The 22,064-nt window shown below is 38.8% G+C and overlaps 4 protein-coding genes across 8 annotated transcripts; all 4 read right to left on the reverse strand.

The window, feature by feature from the left end:
* Positions 1-534: 534 nt before the first annotated feature.
* Positions 535-3,249, reverse strand: LOC140774019 (UPF0481 protein At3g47200-like). 2 transcript variants are annotated; one of them, XM_073116837.1, is made up of 2 exons: positions 3,121-3,249; positions 535-2,293 (listed from the first exon to the last, which is right to left on the reverse strand). In XM_073116837.1, the coding sequence occupies exon 2, from the start codon at positions 2,191-2,193 to the stop codon at positions 658-660; it is 1,536 nt and encodes a 511-aa protein (XP_072972938.1). In that variant the 5' UTR covers positions 2,194-2,293; positions 3,121-3,249; the 3' UTR covers positions 535-657. The 2 variants fall into 2 exon arrangements, with proteins under 2 accessions (XP_072972938.1, XP_072972937.1); XM_073116836.1 differs by having other exon boundaries at positions 535-2,303.
* Positions 3,250-4,187: 938 nt separating this feature from the next.
* On the reverse strand, positions 4,188-6,862 carry LOC140775184 (UPF0481 protein At3g47200-like). Of its 2 annotated transcripts, none has more exons than XM_073118460.1 (2): positions 6,781-6,862; positions 4,188-6,120 (listed from the first exon to the last, which is right to left on the reverse strand). In XM_073118460.1, the coding sequence occupies exon 2, from the start codon at positions 6,024-6,026 to the stop codon at positions 4,344-4,346; it is 1,683 nt and encodes a 560-aa protein (XP_072974561.1). In that variant the 5' UTR covers positions 6,027-6,120; positions 6,781-6,862; the 3' UTR covers positions 4,188-4,343. The 2 variants fall into 2 exon arrangements, with proteins under 2 accessions (XP_072974561.1, XP_072974560.1); XM_073118459.1 differs by having other exon boundaries at positions 4,188-6,130; positions 6,781-6,853.
* Positions 6,863-8,778: 1,916 nt separating this feature from the next.
* LOC140774338 (UPF0481 protein At3g47200-like) lies at positions 8,779-12,438 on the reverse strand. Of its 3 annotated transcripts, none has more exons than XM_073117299.1 (2): positions 12,428-12,438; positions 8,779-10,623 (listed from the first exon to the last, which is right to left on the reverse strand). In XM_073117299.1, exon 2 carries the CDS (start codon positions 10,560-10,562, stop codon positions 8,997-8,999), a length of 1,566 nt encoding a protein of 521 aa, XP_072973400.1. In that variant the 5' UTR covers positions 10,563-10,623; positions 12,428-12,438; the 3' UTR covers positions 8,779-8,996. The 3 variants fall into 3 exon arrangements, with proteins under 3 accessions (XP_072973400.1, XP_072973399.1, XP_072973401.1); XM_073117298.1 differs by lacking the exon at positions 12,428-12,438 and adding an exon at positions 11,186-11,278; XM_073117300.1 differs by lacking the exon at positions 12,428-12,438 and adding an exon at positions 11,186-11,228 and having other exon boundaries at positions 8,779-10,613.
* A 6,461-nt stretch (positions 12,439-18,899) lies between these two features.
* Positions 18,900-21,635, reverse strand: LOC140774344 (UPF0481 protein At3g47200-like). The gene is made up of 2 exons (XM_073117306.1): positions 21,505-21,635; positions 18,900-20,843 (listed from the first exon to the last, which is right to left on the reverse strand). Exon 2 carries the CDS (start codon positions 20,720-20,722, stop codon positions 19,064-19,066), a length of 1,659 nt encoding a protein of 552 aa, XP_072973407.1. The 5' UTR covers positions 20,723-20,843; positions 21,505-21,635; the 3' UTR covers positions 18,900-19,063.
* Between the last annotated feature and the right edge of the window lie 429 nt (positions 21,636-22,064).

Consider the following 22,064-nt stretch of genomic DNA (forward strand, 5'->3'; position numbering starts at 1 on the left):
GAGAAATAATACAACACAAAATTCTTAGTCAAGTTTAAGCTATTTTTCTCTCTCAATCTTTTTTATCTATTGTTTTGTTCGAATTGGAGAAATACGGTTTTCATAGAGAAGTGTCGAATGACTGTACTATCTGGCAATGTACGAACGAGATTCTGAGTTATACTTTGAAAGAAAGAGAAGCGGGTAAGCTTGCACAGAGTGTGTCACTTTTTTTTAGGGCAGCTATGCTTTGGTGTGACTCAGAGGTCAGAGCTTAAGCTATTTTTTCTCTCTCAATTTTTGTATTTATTATTTTGATATGGAACTTGAGTTTCCTTTGTTAGATTCGAAAAAGTTTGCATTTTTGCTTGCTCCTCTCAAATTCTATTATGCTTACTACATGTAAAGTATTGTGGTATAACGGCTTAAAAGTTTTAGATAACTGTTTGTCCTTACAAGGTGTTATGTGTTTTGGAACTTAGACTAAAGAATTTTGGGATTGAAATTTCTTGAGAAATAAGAATAATTGGACTAATGAGCACCATAGATAAGCCCTTAAAATTCGAAAGTTGTGATCTTTTATTAGCATGAAAGCTATTGCATCACCCAAATACATAGAATGTAGACAGGAAACGTACTGACAAATGTATAGAAACATGGCATGCATAACTAGTAAATTTATTTGTGATAAAATGGGTAGATTGTATAGAAGGTCTGTCCCGCAGTGAGGAGCAGCAGGAAAATGGCAGCCAAGAAGGAAATGATCACCCAGGGACTGCTAAAATAGTCGCGGACAAGGGCCGCCCTCCACTTGTGCCGTCTTGACAATTTATACTTGTTCACATCCGCACACAAGTCTCTGAGGTAACTACGGTCGGATGAATAGTGAACTTGACTGCATATGCGTCTGAAGAAGTGAGCTGCGTCTTGGTCAGCAGTCATCCTATTGTTGATAATTCCACTCAAGTGCAGCAGTCTCGAGTCTTTAGGAGTGTTGAGTAAGCAATCCATGAAGGCAGCGTAGACAGTTATCTGGAAGTTGGTGCCGGGGTGACACTGCTCGAAGGCGATCAGATTCCGAAACAGTGAGTTGCTGTAGTCATGCACCTCGAGGGGTGGGATCTCCATGACTCCTTTCCGAAACTTTATGTCCAAGAAGCTGATGGCATTCTTCCTCTTCTTGAGCTTGACTCCAGCATCTTGGAGCTCCTCTGCACTTGGTATCCCATGCGGTGCTTCCTCCAATAGAGCGCTTCGGTACCTATATCGGGTTGGCTGGGCATATTGAGGTATTGACAGGTAAAACAAATGGAGCAGATGGCATACTATTGGATCACATTCAGCAGAGAAGGAAGCGTCGGCTCCGCTTGGATGGATGCTGCTGAATAGCCTGCGGCCACAAGCTACGAGATGACTTCCTGCGCCATTAAAATCCTCTGGTCCATAATTGTTGTTGATCAACAGTATGTATAAGTGTATGATGACAACAAAAGGGATTTGGTTCTCCAACAGCAGCAGATCATATCTCACCAAGTTCCAGATCCAGATTCTACCGATAACTTGCATGCCATCTTCATCTGTCGGGTCTGTTCTGCTTATCTCAGCACCCTCGGAATGCTTTAGCAGGAGATGGAGAATGAAGCATCCATCAAGCAGCAGCATCTCAGCTAAATCGTCGCTGCTCATTTTGATCTCATCCGAGTAGGAGGCTCGGATTGTGGGCTCCAGAATCTTCATTAACACTAAGCCGACTTTGAGCCAGCCAGAATATTCGTCGTTGGGCATCAACTTTCTCATACAAGTCCACTTGTAGTCTTGCATCTGTCTTAGTTTGGTACCATTTCGTTCGGAATAGAAGAAGGGACCGATGCAGACAGCCATAGGTGTGTAGGCCTCCGGGAGAGTCGATCGGATTTCAGGGGGGACTCGGTAAATTGTGCACCGGAGGTCACGTACCCTATCACGTCTGACCTTATCATGGACGGAATTCAGAAATAACTCACTCATACCTATTTTATGTTCTTCAGCTTGTCTTTCATCAGTGTAAACGTAGGATCCGTAGTCCATCAGTCGTGTATATCTCTCCCTTCCTAACTTTCCCTCATTCTCAATCGTCTCGTCGATCGTTCCGTCCATCACGTCTCGGACACTCCACTTCTTTAGGCCGCTTGCGTTTACTGATGATAAGCCGGCCAAGACTGAAGTTTCTGCCATTTTAGCTCTCTCTCTCTCTCTCTCTCTCTCTCTCTCTCTCTATATATATATATATATATATATATATATGAACAGCTTGATCACACTTCTTTACTATTACCTGCGGAAAGCTAAAAGAGAGCTTTAACAATTTAGGTTCCACATAACAACCAATTAATCTAAAGGAAATTAATTGCTTTGAAAATAGTTAGCATAATAGCAGCCACTACTATATATATTTCATATATTATAATTCTATATTAACAAACACTAACTACCTTTCTGTGTATCATAAAAATCCTATGCAGCTTCTTTTATTAGCATAACAAACGGCAATATTAGCAACAATGGAATAATGTTTAAACGGTTAAAAATATTTGTATTATATGAATATCTTTTTAATTTGACTAAATAATATTATTTTAATAGAATTATTATTAAGTTTTCATTTCTCTGAAAAAGAATGGGGCAACAGTATTGAGTGCACAACGCCTTAAGAGAGAGGGGAGCCAAAGCAAAGGACAAACAAGAATCCAATAATAAAAAGAGGAGTCACACATTTGTATGGATATTCATAGGAGAAAACATATTTGGTAATCGATTACGATGAAGAAGGCAAAGTACATTAAGGTATTTCACAGCAAATCTCTTTGATCTCTCACAATTTAGTCCTACCGTATACGATTACCCTCTTAGATACATGGGCTTCCATAGAGGAGAGTTATCACTCAAGAAGAGCTTTGGACTTCCAAACTGGAACCCCATCCAAAAAGAAGTTCTGGGAAATTAACTATATATATATATGTTATATATAGAAGAAACACACAAATTAATTTCTTATACTGATGCTAAAAAGTAAAGCCTTCTACTTTCACAAGAGAAGGTGTCATGTGAAGTCACCCATGCATATAGTTATATATCCCTAATTAGCACAAGAGCTAGATATACCTTGCTGTGCAAAATTCAGATCTGAAATGAGCTCGACGGTCTTCTACTTTCACAATGAATATACCATATTGCTCCGGAGAGAGAGAGAGAGAGAGAGAGAGAGAGAGAGAGAGAGAGAGAGAGAGAGAGAGAGAGGCCTCCTATTTGTGTTATAAAATTAATTGTTCGGCATTGTTTGTTTCTGTTGACTAAATAAAAAAAGACCGCCTATATGATTGCATCCAAAATAATAAATTGCTAATCATGGTCTATAAAATTAATTGCTCGGCGTTGTTTGTTTCCCTTGACTAAATAAAAAGAAGACTGCCTATCTGATTGCATGCGAAATAATAAATTGATAATCATAGTCTATTTCGATCTTCACTAAATAAAGAATTCTAATTGCATACGTCTGGTTGAATTATTTCTTAGTTTAACGTCTTAAAATAGTACATGCATTACTGGCTGAATTATTGAAGCAGTAGATGACTCAGAATCGATCTGATCGCCTTGGAACATTGTTACCCGGCCACCAAATTAATTACTGCCGACTAACTATCTTATATGCTGTCTTTCGTGGATTGCTTGCTCAACATGTACAGAAATTACCTCGTAGAGTTGTTCGTCTATTTTAACAATCTGTGGGTGATCATATCGTGCTCTTGACTGCCAGCTGGACAAAAACATTCTTTATGATCTACCCCATTAATAACCCAAGAAATTAATTAGCTACGCATATCATGTATATACCTATATATTTGTCCCTGTGTTTTGCATCCTTTGTACTATTAATAATGATCAGAATGCTATCATGTCGAGTGCTTTGCCAAATGTAATGTTGCTGCTTTCTCTTATATATCTATTAATTCCAGCCTTTCGAGTTTTGATTCAACGTAAGTCTTAGTGTGCTACTAAGAAGATTTGTAGGTGTGGTGGTAAGGGTTTCATGGTCAGAACCTTTCAATTTGTAAGCATAGTTGTCAAAATCAGATGGGACATTGACTCGGTCAAAGGTCGGACCATTTAGTCATTAGTTAGCCGAGCGAAGTTAACCGTTTCCTCTGTCTCTTCATTCGCAAATAATTCGATTTCGACCTCTTCAACATTCGCCACGATTTATTAGCATGAAAGATATTACATCACCCAAATACATAAATTGTAACGACAAGTATATAGATAAATAGCACAATAAAACAGAAAACGTACCGACATGGCAATATGACATACATGCGTAACTAGTAAATTTATTTGTGATAAAAGGGGTAGATTGTATAAAAGGTCTGTCCAGCAGTGAGGAGCAGCAGGAAAATGGCAGCCAAGAAGGAAATGATCACCCACGGACTGCTAAAATAGTCGCGGACAAGGGCCGCCCTCCACTTGTGCCGTCTTAGCCCTTGATACTTGTTCACTTCTACGCACAAGTCTCTGAGGTAACTATTGTCAGTTGCATAGTGAACTTGATTGCATAGGCGGCTGAAGAAGTGAGCGGCGTCTTGATCAGTAGTCATCCTGTTGGTGAGAATTCCACTCAGGTGCAGCAGTCTCGTGTCCTCAGGAGTGTTGAGTAAGCAATCCATGAAGGCAGCGTAGACGGTTATCTGGCAAGGGGTGTCGGGGTAGCACTGCTCGAAGGCAATCAGATTCCGAAACAGGGAGTTGCTGTAGTCATGCACCTCAAGAGGTGGGATCTCCATGGCTCCTTTCCTGAACTTTATGTCCAAGAAGCTGCTGGCATTCTTCCGCTTCTTGAACTCGACTCCAGCATCTTGGAGCTCCTTTGCACTTGGTATCCAATGATGTATTTCCTCCAATGTACCGTCTCGGGAGGATTTGGTGGGCTGGGCACATTGAGGTATTGACAGGTCAAACAAATGGAGCAGATGGTGCACCTGACGGTATCTATCGGAGAAAGAAGCATCTGCTCTGTGTGGATGGATACTGCTGAATAGCCTAAGGCTGCAAGCCACGAGATCTTTTCCTGGCTTATCAAGATTCTGTGGGTCGTCAAGATTACATGGCCTATAATTGTTCTTAATCAGTACGAATAAGTGTAAGATGACAAAGAAGGGGATTTGGTTCTCCAACAACAGCAGATCATATGTCACTAAGTTCCAGATCCAGCATCTACCGATAACTTGCATGCCATCTTCATCTATCACCTCTGTTGTGCTTATCTCTGCACCCTCAGAATGCTTTAGCAGGAGATGGAGAATGAAGCATCCGTCAAGCAGCATCATCTCGGCTAATTCGTCGCTGCTCAAATTTTTCATATTGATCTCATCTGAGTAGGAGGCTCGGATTCTCTTATCAAGTTTCTTCATTTCTGCTAAGCAGACTTGGAGAGAACGAGAAGAGTTATCGTTGGGAATCAACTTGCTCACACAAGTCCACTTGTAGTCTTGCATCTGTCTTAGATTTATACCATTTCGTTCAGAATAGAAGAAGGGGCCGATGCAGACAGCCTTAGGTGTGTAGGCCTCCGGATGAGTCGATCGGATTTCAGGTGGGACTCGGTAAATGGTGCACGGTATAGTATGTACCTTTCTATGACTGCTGACCTGATCATGGACGGATTTCAGAAAGTGTTCACTTATATCTATTTTATGTTCTTCATCTTGTTTCTTATAAATGAAATCTCCCCTTAACAACTCCGAAGCATTTTCAATCTCCGGAGGGATGTGTTCCGGAGCCGAAGCACTTTCAATCACTGGAGAGATGTGTTCTGGTACCGAAGAACTTTCAATTATATATACTTCAGCTTGTTCTTCATTGATGAAATCGGTTATGAATATTTGATGTTCTTCATCTTGCTCTTCATTAATGAAATCGCTCCTTAACAACTCCGAAGCATTTGTATTCTCTTGAGGGATGTGACTTGGAGCCGACGCTCCAGCTATTATTTCGGAAGCTCGGCTGACGCTACTCATTCTTTATTACTGACCGGCTGCTCCTGAATTCTTATAGATAGCAACAGGTATGTACACTTTATATAATAGTAATTAAGAGCATTACTTGTACCACCTGCAGATAGCTAGAAGAGAGTTATGGCAATTTAGGTTCACAGGATAACAAATTAATCTAAATGAAATTGGTTGAGTAGCTGAGAATGCATGAAATAATGCATGCATTAGATTTCCTATACAGCGGAGCTTGTAATTATCAATTTAGCATCACTAGCATTAATATATTATAATTTTATTATAACAAAGTCTCACTATCTTTCTGTGTATCACAGAAAATCCTATACATCATAAGCATAACAGACAGCAATGTTTGGCTAAGATTTGAATCGCAAGCTAGCATCGGATTAATTGGCCAAGTTTTTACTTCTTTCAAAGAGAACAGATAACAAGCATGATACCTTCGAGAACCAAAACAAAAAAAACAAGCAAAAAGATAATAATAAAAACAGTAGGCACACATTCATGTGGTTGGAGAACCCTCCGAAGGAAGACCAGATCAATAATCGATGCTATAAAGAAAGCAAGGTACTTAAAAAGATCTGATCTTTCTCCCAATCACATCCTAAGTTACTAATTTCACAGCAAACCTCTTTCTTTATCTCTCACAATTGAATCCCACCGTACATGATACCCTTCTTATATATATATATGAGATATCATGCGAATATTTCACTATATATATTTATATAGTTAGGCCTAATTAGCAAAAGAGGCATACCGTCGATCACCAGTAAATTGCAATTAGCCAGTGAGCTCAATCGTCTTCTACTCACATAACAAACACATCATCGTTGTATATATATATATATATATATATAGAGAGAGAGAGAGAGAGAGAGAGAGAGAGAGAGAGAGAGAGAGAGAGAGAGAGAGAGAAAATCTTTCAAATGGGTATATAGAAATGCAAAAGAGCGCCCCTCCTAATCGAATTGATTGGCAAAATAAAAATAATCAATTGCTCGGCATTGTTTGTTTCTCTTGACTAAATAAAAAAAGACTGCCTATTTGATTGCATCCGAAATAATAAATTGCTAATCGTAGCTTATTTCGATCTTCACTAAATAAAAAAAGACTTCCTTTCTAATTGCATACGTCTGGCTAAATTATTTCTTGGTTTAACGTCTGAAAATAACACATGCATTACTGGCTGAATTATTCAAGCAGTAAAGGACTCAGAATCGATCTGAATGCATTGGAACAGTGTTACCCGGCCACCAAATTAATTACTGCCGACTAACTATCTATATGCTGTGAGACTGCCTAGAAGCGGTGAGACTGCTGAGGAAAGAAGCCAAGTGGTCGTGGAGAGTGAAGAAGCTTGTGGCCGATTGTTCTAGACTGACTTTAGATTTTAGGGAAGTCAAATTTGTGCATGTTTGAAGAGATAGCCGACTGGGAGGTTCTAGTGTCACTTGTATTCTTGGGCCTTCCTTTCTTCCCCTCCGAATTTTGTAACCTTCTTTCTCTGGATACCTAGAATTCTTCCATTAGGAGGACTGGGTATTAGCTGAATACAACTGATCAAATCTAGAATGATTTGTATATAAGAAAATTATGAATTAATGGGAGGTAGCCTTATGTGTTAAGTTTTTTTGACTTTTGTTTTGAGTGGATTTGGAGTTCAAAGTTAAAAGGATATGATCGAAATAGTGAAAAAATGTTAGAACATGGTAGAAATAGAAATACTCGACGTTGCGACAATTGCCGGGAGGGTGGGTGGGTGGTGGTGTGATAGTCGGCCATAGGATAGGGTGGCTCGTGGAGGAATATAGTAACTAAGGTTTGAAAATTTGAAAGCGTTTTAGGGTTAACATCTACTCTTAAAAAAATAAAGACGATCTAATAGTTATATAAAATAATAAATATACAATAATAAAATAGCTAAAACTAATATTCATCCCACACATCCTAATTAATCCATGACTACTCATATTTATAGAAGTAAGATCATAGCTGATCGAATCCAATTTATCATATTAAACTTACATTTACTTTAATTTAAAATTAAAAATAATAAATAAATTTAACTAGCTAGACTTGAGTCGACCGTGGTCGAATCATGACTCTGTCTATGGTGGATTGCTTGCTCAACATGTACAGAAATTACCTTGTAGAGTTGTTCGTCTATTTTAGCAATCTGTGGGAGATAATAACGTCAGTTGCCTGCTCTTGACTGCTAGCTGGACAAACATTCTTTATGATATATCTATTAATAACCCAAGAAATTAATTATCTACGCATATGATGTATATATCTATATATTCGTTCGTATGTTTTACATCAAATTAGACTGTTATATTATTAATAATAATTAGAGTGCTATCATGTCGCCTATCGAGTTTTGATTGAATGTGAGTCTTAGACTGTTATACTATTACTTATATACTTTAATTTGTTTTCGGACCGGAGACCGGCTCGGTTCGGCCCAGGCCGAGGAAGCCTAACCCGAGCCCAAATCGAGTTTCCAACGAAGGCTGAAGGCCGGTCCGGTTTCGAATCGATCCGGTCCCGATTACAGACCCAGGCCGGGCTAAGTTTACCTCTTGTCTGTGGTGGTGGTGATACACTTGGTTCTCTAGTCAACCAGTATAATCTTGTAACGATCGCGTCACGGTCACTTATGATTTATAAAAACATCTGCCCCAAACTGTTTGAACAAAATAAGATTAGCAACTGCAATGGAAATTTAAAGCAGAGCCAAGTTAACCGTTTCCTCTGTCTCTTCATTCGCAAATACTTCGATTTCAATCTCTTCAACATTCGCCACGATTTACTAGCATGAAAGCTATTACGTCACCCAAATACATAGATTGTGCCGACAAATAACACAGAAAACGTACCGACAAATATATATATATATATATAGAGAGAGAGAGAGAGAGAGAGAGAGAGAGAGAGAGAGAGAGAGATGGCATATATGCATAACTAGTAAATTTATTTGTGATAAAAGGGGTAGATCGTATAGAAGGTCTGTCCAGCAGTGAGGAGCAGCAGGAAAATGGCAGCCAAGAAGGAAATGATCAACCACGGATTGCTAAAATGGTTGCGAACAAGGATTGCCCTCCACTTGTGCCATCTTGACCGCTGATACTTGTTCACCTCTACGCACAAGTCTCTGAGGTAACCATTGTCAGTCGGATAGTGAACTTGATTGCATAGGCGGCTGAAGAAGTGAGCTGCGTCTTGATCAGAAGTCATCCTGTTGGTGAGAATTCCACTCAGGTGCAGCAGTCTCGTGTCCTCAGGAGTGTTGAGTAAGCAATCCATGAAGGCAGCGTAGACGGTTATCTGGCAAGGGGTGTCGGGGTAGCACTGCTCGAAGGCGATCAGATTCCGAAACAGGGAGTTGCTGTAGTCATGCACCTCAAGAGGTGGGATCTCCATGACTCCTTTCCTGAACTTTACGTCCAAGAAGCTGCTGGCATTCTTCCGCTTCTTGAACTTGACTCCAGCATCTTGGAGCTCCTTTGCACTTGGTACCCAATGTTGTATTTCCTCCAATGTATCGACTCGGGAGGATTTGGTGGGCTGGGCACATTGAGGTATTGACAGGTAAAACAAATGAAGCAGATGGTGCACCTGACGGTATCTATCGGAGAAGGAAACATCTGCTCTGTGTGGATGGATATCTCTGAATAGCCCAAGGGCGCACTCCACGAGATGTTTTCTTGGCTCATCAAGATTTTGTGGGTCGTCAAGAATACATAGGATATAATTGTTCTTATACAGTACGAATAAGTGTACGATGACAATGAAAGGGATTTGGTTCTCCAACAACAGCAGATCATATGTCACTAAGTTCCAGATCCAGCATCGACCGATAACTTGCATGTCATCTTCATCTATTGCCTCTGTTCTGCTTATCTCAGCCTCCTCAATCGCCTCTGTTCTTCTTATCTCAGCCTCCTCATAATGTTTTAGCAGAACATGGAGAATGAAGCATCCATCAAGCAGCATCATCTCAGCTAACTTGTCGCTGCTGAATGTGCTCATTGTGCTCTCATCCGAGTAGGAGGCTCGGATTGTGGGCTCCAGATTCTTGATTGCTGCGAAGCAGGATTTGAGCGAACGAGAATAGTTATCGTTATGCATCAACTTTCTCACACAAGTCCACTTGTAGTTTTGCATCTGTTTTAGTTCTTTACTATTTCTTCGAGAATAAAAAAATGGACCGATGCGTACAGCCATAGGTGTGTAGGCCTTCGCATGAGTCGATCTAATTTCAGGTGGGACTCGGTAAATTGTGGACGGGATATCAAGTACCCTCCTATGGCGTCTGACCTGGTCACGGAAGGAATTCAGAAAGTGTTCACTTATATCTATTATATGTTCTTCATCTTGATCTTCATCAGTGAAATCGTAGCCTCTCAGTTCTATCTTCCTGTCCTTAAACAAATTTCCGGCATGTTCAATCTCTGGAGGGTTTTGCCTTGGACCCGATGAATGTCGTGGTCTGCTCCCAACATTCAGAAATTTTGAGAGAAAGCTCCCAATATTCATTGTAAATTGCAACAGGTATGTGAACCACTTGATCACACTTCTATATTAGACCTGGGGAAAGCTAAAACAGAGCGATAACAGTTTAGGTTTACATAATAATCAATTAATCTAAAGGAAATTAATTCCTTTGGGTACGTAGCTGAAAATGCTTTGGATAACGCCATTGATGCATTGGATTACCTCAATTTAGCATAACTAGAGGTTTATATACTATAAATTTATCCCAACAAACACTCACGATCTTTAGCAATGGAATCGTGCTCGGATGATTAAAGAAAGTATGATATTACTTTGAATCTCAGTGATATCGATTTAATTAAGGTATTATTAAATTCCAAATTTTCTATTTTTTTTTTTTAAAAATCACCCCGCTATCTTCTTATCGTCAAACAGAAAACAATGTTGAGTGCAGAAAACTCTTATCATTTTGTAGGCTTAAGAGAAATCAATATTGAGCATATCACGCCTTAATAGAGAGAACCTACTCCAAAGCTAGACAAACAAGAAAAATAAAAGCTAGACAAACAAGAAAGAAGTGTTTCATCAGCAAAGAGATTTTAGTGATGAGATGTCATGCGACCATCTCACCATATAGTTAGGCCTAATTAGCAAAAGAGGCATACCGTAAGCTTGCCGTTCTAATTTCAGCACTAACATTTGCGTCTATCCCCAGTAAATTGCCAATCGTCTTCTACTCGTATAACAAACACACCATTGTTGTATATATATATATAGAGAGAGAGAGAGAGAGAGAGAGAGAGAGAGAGAGAGAGTAGCAATTAATTTACAAATGGGTATATAGAAATACAAACGAGAGCGCCTTCGTTATCCGATCGACTGGCAAAATAAAAATAATAAATTAATTGCTCGGCGTTGTCTGTTTCTCTTGACTAAATAAAAAAAGACTGCCTATCAAATTGCATGCGAAATAATCAATTGCTGGTCATACTCTGTTTTTTCTTCACTAAATAACATTAAAAAAATACTGCCTTTCTAATTGCATGCGTCTGACTCGAATTATATTTTGGCCCTAATGTCTGAAAACAACACATACTTTGTTGGCTGAATTATTGAAGTAGTAGAGGACTCAGAATCGATCTGTTTGGCTTCGAAACAATGCTACCAGATGCAACGTAACTGTCCCAGCAGTCTTAATGAATTGCTTGCTCAAACACTCCTGGGGACATGAGACTATTGTACCTTAATGAGATCCTCATCACCAAATAAGTTGTGTGTGATGCTCTTAATATATATATATATATATATATATATATATATATATATATTTTTATTTATTTATAAGAGAGAAAGTTCATAAACTAGTGATTCATTTAACTTTAGCAAATATAGCTAGATATATCGAATGAAGAAGAAAAATAGAGTGACAAGCTTTTACAAGTCCTAATACTTCGCTCACAAACAGGCTGACCAACGGAGAAGAATAATATCAAGTTAAGCATTACACAAGCTGTCTTGCAAATGAATAGAGAGGATAGGATAACTGCCCTAGAATAAGTAAGCCGCTTGGCCAATACTAGCTGCACCATAAGAAGGAGCAGCATGAAGCTTGAGAGAATAAAGTAGGCAAAAGTGATTCAACGTTCTATGCGATGGCACAATAGACCTGAAATACAGATCTGCAACATAAGCAACTAAATCTACTGAGAAAATGAGATAGGAGATACTAGCTAGGCCAGAGCATCCACCAATTCAGGAACAACCTCCCACAATACAAATAACCCCACAATAACCAATGCTACAAAAAAAAGCAGAGAACAACAATCTCACAGACAAAGCAATACTCGGCAAAAATGACCCGGACCAACAAGCGAAAGAAGAATGGTGAGAGATGTTGCTGTAGTTACTGTGGTGCCTGTTAATGGAAAGGGGTGAGCACGATGTCAGTGAGGCAAAAAGTTTGACCAACGTAGGCTCCGACAACCGCTAGAGGAGGAAGAAGGTCTTGGGACGATCCTGGCATGGTGAGGGGACAACATTGGCGATGTCAACAATGAAGACCGGTCGAGAGCAAAAGAGGAGTTGCGAGAGCGGGAGGGGAAGAAAAGAAGCACCAACTACAAAGTTGTTTGAAGTAATGTGATATTTTTTTTCTTTTTTGAAAGAGAAGTTAAATTTAATTTTAATGGAAAGGTCATAGACATATATTCTTTTATTCATTGAAGATGGTATGATACACAAAATAAGAAGAAAAGTAGGCAATGACTCTTTGACAAAAGCTTCATATTTATTTCAAAGAGTAAACATCACCAAAGAAAAATAGGATTTCAAGCACTAAGACACAAACATGGCCATAATAAGGAGAGTATGTCGAAGATATATAGTTCTATGAATCCCCAAAAACATGGCCATAATAAGGAGAGTATGTCGGACTCGAGCGAATTAGGTAAATATGGTAGTGGACAATGATAAGCAAACAACAAGGGTGGAGAAGTGGTATATTCAGATTTAAACCATTACTGTTAGGGTTTGAACCTAAAAATACTCCGGTAATTTGAGCCCTTTTAACCAACTGAATATTATCTTTAAGATAAAGTAATGTGGTATGTTTAGTTCATGGATTGGAAGAAATAATACTTCTCTCTTGCTATGTGACTATGCAGATTTGCTTGTTTATTGTTTGGTTTATGTGATGCTTGATCCTGTCTTGCTATTGTACGTATCAGCAAGACAATCTATTATGTGTAATAATTATATATGTTACTATCTAATTATTATTCCTGTGCTGCTACCTTTGGTTCATGGATTGGAAGAAATAATACAACATGAGCCTCATGATTGCTCCCCTGTTGCTCTCATTCAACCGCAACCACTTCGATTTCGATCTCTTCACCATTTGCAACGATTTCGTACGGAGATCGCCCGTGGTGCCGGCGGAATGTGACACTCTATTGTCATTTATATGGGGATTCCTTAGTTGGATTCGAAAAGATTGCGATTTTATTTGTTCATAGCGGCTTAAAAGTTTTGCATTCGGTGAAACTTTTAGATACCTGTTTGCTCTGACAAGGTGTTATGTGCGTTGCAACTAAGATTAAATAATGATATGTTTGAAATTTCTTGTGAAATGAGGAAAAAGTGTTGGGTTTATTTAGCCAAGTTGGTTTGGGTTAGCCCCATGAGGTGACTCACTTGGCCAATAATTAGTTGAGTGAGACTTTTGTTAAGGTGTACTTTTTGCTCATGCCACTTAGTGAAAAAGAAGACAAGAGAAAAGGAGGTTTTTCTCTACATACAACAAGGGTTTGCAACTAGAAGATTTCTTGGTTGGGATCAAAGGCACAAGGATTTTCTTCTTCACATCTACAAGGGTTTTCTTACTTCAAGAAGGTTTGGGTTTATCTATTGGAGGTGTTATCTAAACTTGTTAACTTGAAGCTAGGGTTATTGGTTTTTTGTGGATGACATACTTGTGACTTTAAGAGACTTGTTGTGGTGATCTTCTTTGTACCAATTCTCTTGATAGTGGATTCAAATTCATGCTCCGTGAGTTTTTCCCTTTGAGAAGGGTTTTACACATAAACATGGTGTTCTAGCTTTCTTTGGTGCTTGGTGTTGTTAATTGCATATGTTTCTTAATTGGCATCAATTTTAGCTTTCATTGTCATAGATCTTTTGGGTGGGAAAGAGAGCTCCTTTCCAACAAGTGGTATCAGAGCCTTGGTTGGTGCACATAAGGTGTTTGATAAAATTCCCTAGAAAGCTATGGAAGTGAATACAAGTAGAATGATGAGCTTAAATGGTGCCAATTGGAGGACATGGAAGGGCAAGATGCTAGACTTGCTTTATTGCAAAGAAATGCATGCTACATTGGAAAGTGATGATGCTAAGCCAAAGGATATGTCGGAAGATAAATGGAAGCTCTTGAACCGGCAATGTGTTGGTTTCATTCGGCAATGGTTGGAAGATAATGCCTACCATCATGTGGAGAATGAGACATCGGCTAGCACATTATGGAAGAAGCTAGAAGACTTGCAAGAGAGGAAAAGTGCAAATAACAAACTTTATGTCTTTAAGAAGTTTGTTAATTTGAAGTACAAGGAGGGCACACCAATGGCGGATCACTTGAATGAAATGCAAAGTTTAGTGAATGAGCTTGCAACCATGAAGATGGTATTGGATGATGAATTTCAAGCACTTCTACTCTTAAGTTCTCTTCCGGAAAGTTATGAAACATTGGTGGTTACTCTCACAACAACGGCATTGAACGGAGTAGTGACAATGAACATGGTGAAAGCTAGTTTGCTTGAGAATGAAACAAGAAAGAAGAATATAGATTCTTCACACTCACAAGTTCTTATTTCAGAAAATAGAGGGAGGAGCAAAAGTCGTTTTTCTCACAATCGTGATAAATCTAAAAGTAGATCCAAGTCAAGAAAAGGTATACATTGTTACAATTGTGGTAGACCCGGCCACATGAAGAGAGATTGCAAGTTTCCAAGAAAGAAGAATGAGAAGAAAAGTGAAAGCAAACAAGAGGATAATGATACCACCGCGGTTTCGGATGAAGAATTGATGATATTATCCGCTTGTGACGAAACTTGTGTTGCCATTGCAAACCAAGACTTGGATTGGATTATTGATAGTGGAGTCTCATGTCATGCTACCCCAAGGTTGGATTTCTTCACTTCTTACAAGGCTGGAGACTTTGGTTTTGTGAAGATGGGTAATAATGGAGTTGCAAAAATTGTGGGCTTGGGTGATATACATCTTGAGACTAGTTTAGGTAATAAGCTAGTACTCAAGGATGTAAGGCATATTCCGGATCTTCGTTTGAATTTAATCTCCACCGGCAAATTGGATGATGATGGTTTTGAAAATCGGTTTGTTAATGGAAATTGGAAGCTACTCAAAGGTGCACTTATCTTAGCAAGGGGGAGAAAATGTTGCTCACTTTACCGGACTCAAGCTAAGGTGTACAATGGGCAAATTAATACCATAGAGAAAGAGACATCTATGGATCTATGGCATAAACGGCTTGGTCATATGAGTGAGCAAGGTCTCCAAGTACTTGCAAATAAAGCACTCATTTCTAATGTCAAAGGTATGCATTAAACCGGTGTTCTCATTGTATTATTGGAAAGCAAAGTAGAATTTCATTTTCATATACTTCTAGTAGAAAGCATGATTTATTGGAATTGGTGCATTCCGATGTATGTGGACCCATGAGAAAACAATCTATGGGTGGTGCATTTTACTTTGTCACTTTTGTAGATGATGCTTCTAGAAAGGTGTGGGCATATACAATGAAGCACAAGAATGAAGTATTTGGCATTTTCAAGCACTTTCATGTAAAAGTTGAAAGGGAAATCGGAAAGCCTTTGAAATGTATTCGGACGGATAATGGTGGAGAATATAGAGGTCCATTTGAAATCTATTGCAAGGAGCATGGTATCCGATGTGAGAAGACGGAAAGCGATACTCCTCAACATAATGGTGTGGCGGAGCGGATCAATCGCACTATTTGTGAAAAAATGAGGTGTATGTTGTCACATGCCAAATTATCAAGATCATTTTGGGGAGAGGCAATGCGGACCGCATGCTATTTAATTAACCGGTCTCCTTCAAAGCCTTTGAATGGTGATTATCCGGAGAAGGTATGGACCGGTAAAGATGCTTCTTTCAAGCACTTGAAGGTATTTGGGTGCAAAGCTTTTGTTCATGTTCCAAAAGGTCAAAGAAGTAAACTTGATGACAAGTCAAGGCCATGTATCTTCTTGGGTTATGGAGGTGAAGAGTTTGGTTATCGGCTTTGGGATCCAAAAACTAAGAAGTTAGTTAGAAGCCGAGATGTTGTGTTCTTTGAAGACCAAACTATTGAAGATGTTGACAAGGTTGAGAAGCCACAAGCTAGTGAAGGTGAACTTGTTGATTTGAGGCCTATTTCTCCTCCGGTGATTCATGATGAAGGGGGAGATATTCAAGAAGATGAACATGAAATGTTTGGTGAAAATCCTCTTGAAGATTCTAGCCAACAAGGAGAACCTATACATGAGCAATCTTCTCAAGATCAACCTCCACCGGTTCCGTAAGTTAGAAGATCTATAAGGGTCTCACAACCATCAAGAAAATACTCTTCTAATGAGTATGTGATGCTTAATGATGTTGGAGAGCCGGAAACATTTCAAGAAGCAAATATGCATGAACAAAAGGACAAATGGCAAAAGGCTATGCAAGAGGAGATTGATTCTTTACATAAAAATGAGACATATGATTTGGTGAAGCTACCAAAGGGCCGAAAAGCTTTGAAGAATAAATGGGTGTTCTGATTGAAGAATGAAGGTGATAATCAAGTCAAGTACAAGGCAAGACTAGTTGTTAAAGACTTTGAGCAACGGAAAGGTATTGACTTTGATGAAATCTTTTCACCGATTGTTAAAATGTCTTCTATCCGGATTATTCTAAGTCTTGTTGCATGTCTAGACTTAGAATTGGAGCAATTAGATGTCAAAACTGCTTTCCTTCATGGTGATTTGAAGGAGGAGATCTACATGGAGCAACCCCAAGGTTTTGTTCATAAGGGCAAAGAAAACTTGGTTTGCAAGCTAAAGAAGAGTTTGTATGGATTGAAGCAAGCACCTCGGCAATGGTATAAGAAATTTGATGGTTTTATGATGAGCCACAAATATAAAAGAACAAATGCGGATCATTGTGTTTATGTTAAGAGGTTTGCGGATGGTGATTTTATCATTCTTTTGCTCTATGTAGATGATATGCTTCTAGTTGGCAAGGATGTAGAGAAGATCAAGAAATTGAAGAAAGATTTGGGTAAATCTTTTGATATGAAGGATTTGGGACCGGCAAAGAAAATTTTGGGCATGGAAATTAAACGTGATAGGAAAGCAAAGAAGTTGTGGCTATCACAAAAGAAATATATTGGGCAAATTCTAAAGAGATTCAATATGAATAATGCCAAGCCGGTTGGAACACCATTTGCGGGTCATTTCAAATTGAGCTCAAAGCAATGTCCTTCAAGTGAGAAGGAGAAAAATGAAATGAAGAGTTTTCCCTACTCCTCCGCCGTAGGAAGTTTGATGTATGTAATGGTTTGCACAAGGCCGGATATAGCATATGCGGTTGGTATAGTTAGTAGATTTCTCTCTAACCCGGGAAAAGAGCATTGGATAGCCGTGAAGTGGATGATGAGATATTTAAGAGACACTTCTAATTTATGTCTATGTTTTGGAGGTGGAAAATCTCACTTAGTGGGCTACACGGATTCCGATATGGCCGGTGATGTCGACACTAGACGGTCTACTTCGGGGTATATATTTACTTTTGGAGGGGGAGCCGTATCATGGCAATCAAGGCTTCAAAAGTGTGTTGCTCTTTCTAGCACCGAAGCGGAATATATAGCCGCTACCGAAGCTTGCAAAGAAATGTTGTGGTTGAAGAACTTTTTGCAAGAATTGGGTTTGGAGCAAGATGGATATGTAATCCATTGTGATAGTCAAAGTGCCATAGATCTTAGCAAAAATGCAACTTATCATGCTAGAACCAAACATATTGATGTCCGCTACCATTGGATCCGGGATGTTTTGGAGAAGCAATGGTTGAGACTTGTGAAAATATCCACGGACTATAATCCATCGGATATGATGACCAAGGCTCTTACAAAGGTGAAGCAAGAACTTTGTAGAGACTTGGTGTATATTGATGTTTGGTGAGTATTGGCATTTGGCATGAAATTCACTAAGAGAATGAAGACTCCCCTCATGGGTCTAGAGGGGGAGATTGTTGGGTTTATTTAACCAAGTTGGTTTGGGCTAACCCCATGAGGTGACTCACTTGGCCAATAATTAGTTGAGTGAGACTTTTGTTAAGGTGTACTTTTTGCTCATGCCACTTAGTGAAAAAGAAGACAAGAGAAAAGGAGGTTTTTCTCTACATACAACAAGGGTTTGCAACTAGAAGATTTCTTGGTTGGGATCAAAGGCACAAGGATTTTCTTCTTCACATCTACAAGGGTTTTCTTACTTCAAGAAGGTTTGGGTTTATCTATTGGAGGTGTTATCTAAACTTGTTAACTTGAAGCTAGGGTTATTGGTTTTTTGTGGATGGCATACTTGTGACTTTAAGAGACTTGTTGTGGTGATCTTCTTTGTACCAATTCTCTTGATAGTGGATTCAAATTCATGCTCCGTGAGTTTTTCCCTTTGAGAAGGGTTTTACACATAAACATGGTGTTCTAGCTTTCTTTGGTGCTTGGTGTTGTTAATTGCATATGTTTCTTAATTGGCATCAATTTTAGCTTTCATTGTCATAGATCTCTTGGGTGGGAAAGAGAGCTCCTTTCCAACAAAAAGAAATGGCTCAATGGACACTACGAAAGTTGTGATCTTTTATTAGCATGAAAGCTATTACATAATACAAATACATAGATTGTACTGACAAATTAATATATCAGATAAAAGGCACAATAACACAGGAAGCGTAACGACAAATATAAAGAGATACATGGCATATACGCATAACTAATAAATTTATTTGTGATAAAATGGATAGATTGTAAAGAAGGTCTGTCCAGCAGCGAGGAGCAGCAGAATGGCACCAGTAATTAACGAAATGATCAACCACGGATTGCTAAAATAGTTGCCGGCAAGGATTGCCCTCCACTTGCGCCATCTTGAGTGTTGATACTTGTTCACCTCTACGCACAGGTCTCTGAGGTAACTATTGTCAGTTGTATAGTGAACTTGATTGCATAGGCGGCTGAAGAATAAGAAGCGAGCTGCGTCTTGGTCAGTAGTCATGTTGTTGGTGAGAATTTCACTCTGGTGCAGTAGTCTCGCGTCCTCGGGAGTGCTGAGTAAACAATCCATGAAGGCAGCATAGGTGGTTATCTGGCAACGGGTGTTGGGGTAGCACTGCTCGAAGGCTATCAGATTCCGAAACAGTGAGTTGCTGTAATCATACACCTCCAAAGATGGGATCTCCATGACTCCTTTGCTGAACTTTATGTCCAAGAAGCTGCCGGCATTCTTACTCTTCTTGAACTTAACTCCAGCATCGTGGAGCTCCCTTGCACTTGGTATCCGATGCGGTGATCCCTCTAATATAGCGTTTTTGGTTGACGGCTGCGACGGAGGGGATGGAAGAATTGACAGGTAAACCAAATGGAGCAGATGATGCACTTGCTTACTGCTAATAGAGAAGGAAGTATATGTTCTTCTGCATGGATAGATACTGCTGAATAGCCTGAGGCCGCAATCCACAAGAATATCATCTGGTTCATCATGAATATCCGGTCCAGAGTTGTTCTTATACATTCTGAATAAGCGTATGATGACAAAGAAAGGTATTTGGTTCTCCAACAACAGAAGATCATATTTCATTAAGTTCCAGATACCGACAACTTGCATGCCATCTTCATCTGTCGCCTCTGTTCTTCTTATCTCAGCACCCTCAGAATGCATTAGCAGGAGATGGAGAATGAGGCATCCGTCAAGCAGCATCATCTCAGCTAATTCGTCGCTGCTCAAATTTTTCATGTTGATCTCATCTGAGTAGGAGGCTCGGATTCTCTTCTCCAGTTTCTTCATTTCTGTTAAGCAGACTTGGAGAGAAGGAGAAGATTTGTCTTGGGACATCAACTTTCTCACACAAGTCCACTTGTAGTCTTGCATCTGTTTTAGTTCTTCATTAATTCGGTCAGAACAGAAGAAGGGACCGATGCATACAGACATAGGTGTGTAGGCCATCGCATGAGTTGAGCGGATTTTAGGTGGGACTTGGTAAATTGTGCACGAGATATTATCGTTTACCTTTCTATCTCGTCTGACCTGATCATGGACGGAATTCAGAAAGCATGCACTTCTATCTGTTTTATGTTCTTCATCTCGTTTTTCACGAGAGAAAAAGCCCCTTAAAAACTTCGAAGCATTTTTAATCTCTCGAGGGAGACTTCCAGCCGACGCTTTACAAATTAGTCCTTCGGAATTAGCTTGGCGGAAGTCATTTCTTATCTTGATTTCAGTTGTTTCTCCACCTTGTCCTTCATAAATGCAATCGTCCTTTGATAATAGCAAAGCATTTCTCATCTCTATTTCTTTCAGATAGGAAGCATTTTCGATCTCTTGAGAGACGTCTCTTGGACCCGCCGCTCCAACTATTGTTTCGGAAGCTCGGCTGACCCTTCTCATTCTTTATTACTGATCGGCTGCTCCCCAATTCGTAATAGATAGCAACAGGTATGTAAACCGCTTGATCACACTTAATTATATACTGGTAATTAAGATCCTTACTTATTCCACCTGCAGATAGCTAGAAGAGAGCTATGGCAATTTAGATTTCACAGAATTACTCTAAAGGAAATTGTTTTTGAGTAGCTAAGAATGCATGAGATAATTTATGCATTCGATTTTCTATACGACGGAGCTTGTATTTATCAATTTAGCATCATTAGCTTTAATATATTATAATATTATCCTAACGCGCACTCGCTATCTTTTTATGTATATCATAGAAAATCTTATACGTGTATCTTTTCTACCATAATAGACATTAATATTAGCTAAAATTTAAATCACAATAACATCAATTTAATTAAAGCACTATTAAAATTTTCAGTTTTTTTTTTAATTTAAAACAAACAAGCATGAGGCCTCCCCACAACCAAAACATAAAACAAAACGTCAAAAATAAAAACAGGAGGCACATATTTATTTGGTTGGAGAATCGTTTGAAGGAAGAACATATCAATAATCGATGCTATAAAGAAAGCAAAGTACTTTAATAAAAGATCTTATCTTTCTCTCACATCCTAAATTATTGTTCCACAGCAGAACTATTTCTTTACCTCTCGCAATTGAATCCTACCGTACATCATACCCCTCTTTTTATATATATATATATATATATATATATGAGATTTCATGTGAATATTTCACCATATAGTTAGGCCTAATTAGCAAAAGAGGCATACCTTAGGTTTGCCGTTCTAATTTCAGCAGTAACATATGTATCAATCACCAGCAAATTGCAATTAGCGAGTGAGCTCGATCGTCTTCTACTCGCATAACAAACACATCATTGTTGTATATATATAGAGAGAAGCTTACAGATGGGTGTATAGAAATGCAAAAGAGCATGCCTTCGTTATTGGATTGATTGACAAACTAAAAATAATTAATTGCTCGGCATTGTTTGTTTCTCTTGACTAAAAAAATAAAAATAAAAAAGACTGCCCATCAAATTGCACGCGAAATAATCAATTGCTGGTCATAATCTTTTTTTTTTTCACTAAATAAAAAAAGAAGACTGTCTATCTAATTGCATTTAGTCATATTAGTCTATTTCTCTTGACTAAATAAAAAAAGACTGTCTATCAAATTGCATTTAGTCATATATAGTCTATTTCTCTTGACTAAATAAAAAAAGACTGCCTATTTGATTGCATCCGAAATAATAAATTGCTAATCGTAGTCTATTTCGATCTTCACTATATAAAAAAAGATTTCCTTTCTAATTGCATACGTCTGGCTG

Source organism: Typha angustifolia, chromosome 13 (assembly GCF_048772165.1).
Source record: "Typha angustifolia cultivar Huaian chromosome 13, ASM4877216v1, whole genome shotgun sequence".
In the NCBI taxonomy this organism is placed as follows: domain Eukaryota; kingdom Viridiplantae; phylum Streptophyta; class Magnoliopsida; order Poales; family Typhaceae; genus Typha; species Typha angustifolia.

Coding starts and splice junctions, on each gene's coding strand:
- LOC140774338 (XM_073117299.1), bottom strand. CDS start 10,562: ATGAATATTGGGAGCTTTCTCTCAAAATTTCTGAATGTTGGGAGCAGA.
- LOC140775184 (XM_073118460.1), bottom strand. CDS start 6,026: ATGAGTAGCGTCAGCCGAGCTTCCGAAATAATAGCTGGAGCGTCGGCT.
- LOC140774019 (XM_073116837.1), bottom strand. CDS start 2,193: ATGGCAGAAACTTCAGTCTTGGCCGGCTTATCATCAGTAAACGCAAGC.
- LOC140774344 (XM_073117306.1), bottom strand. CDS start 20,722: ATGAGAAGGGTCAGCCGAGCTTCCGAAACAATAGTTGGAGCGGCGGGT.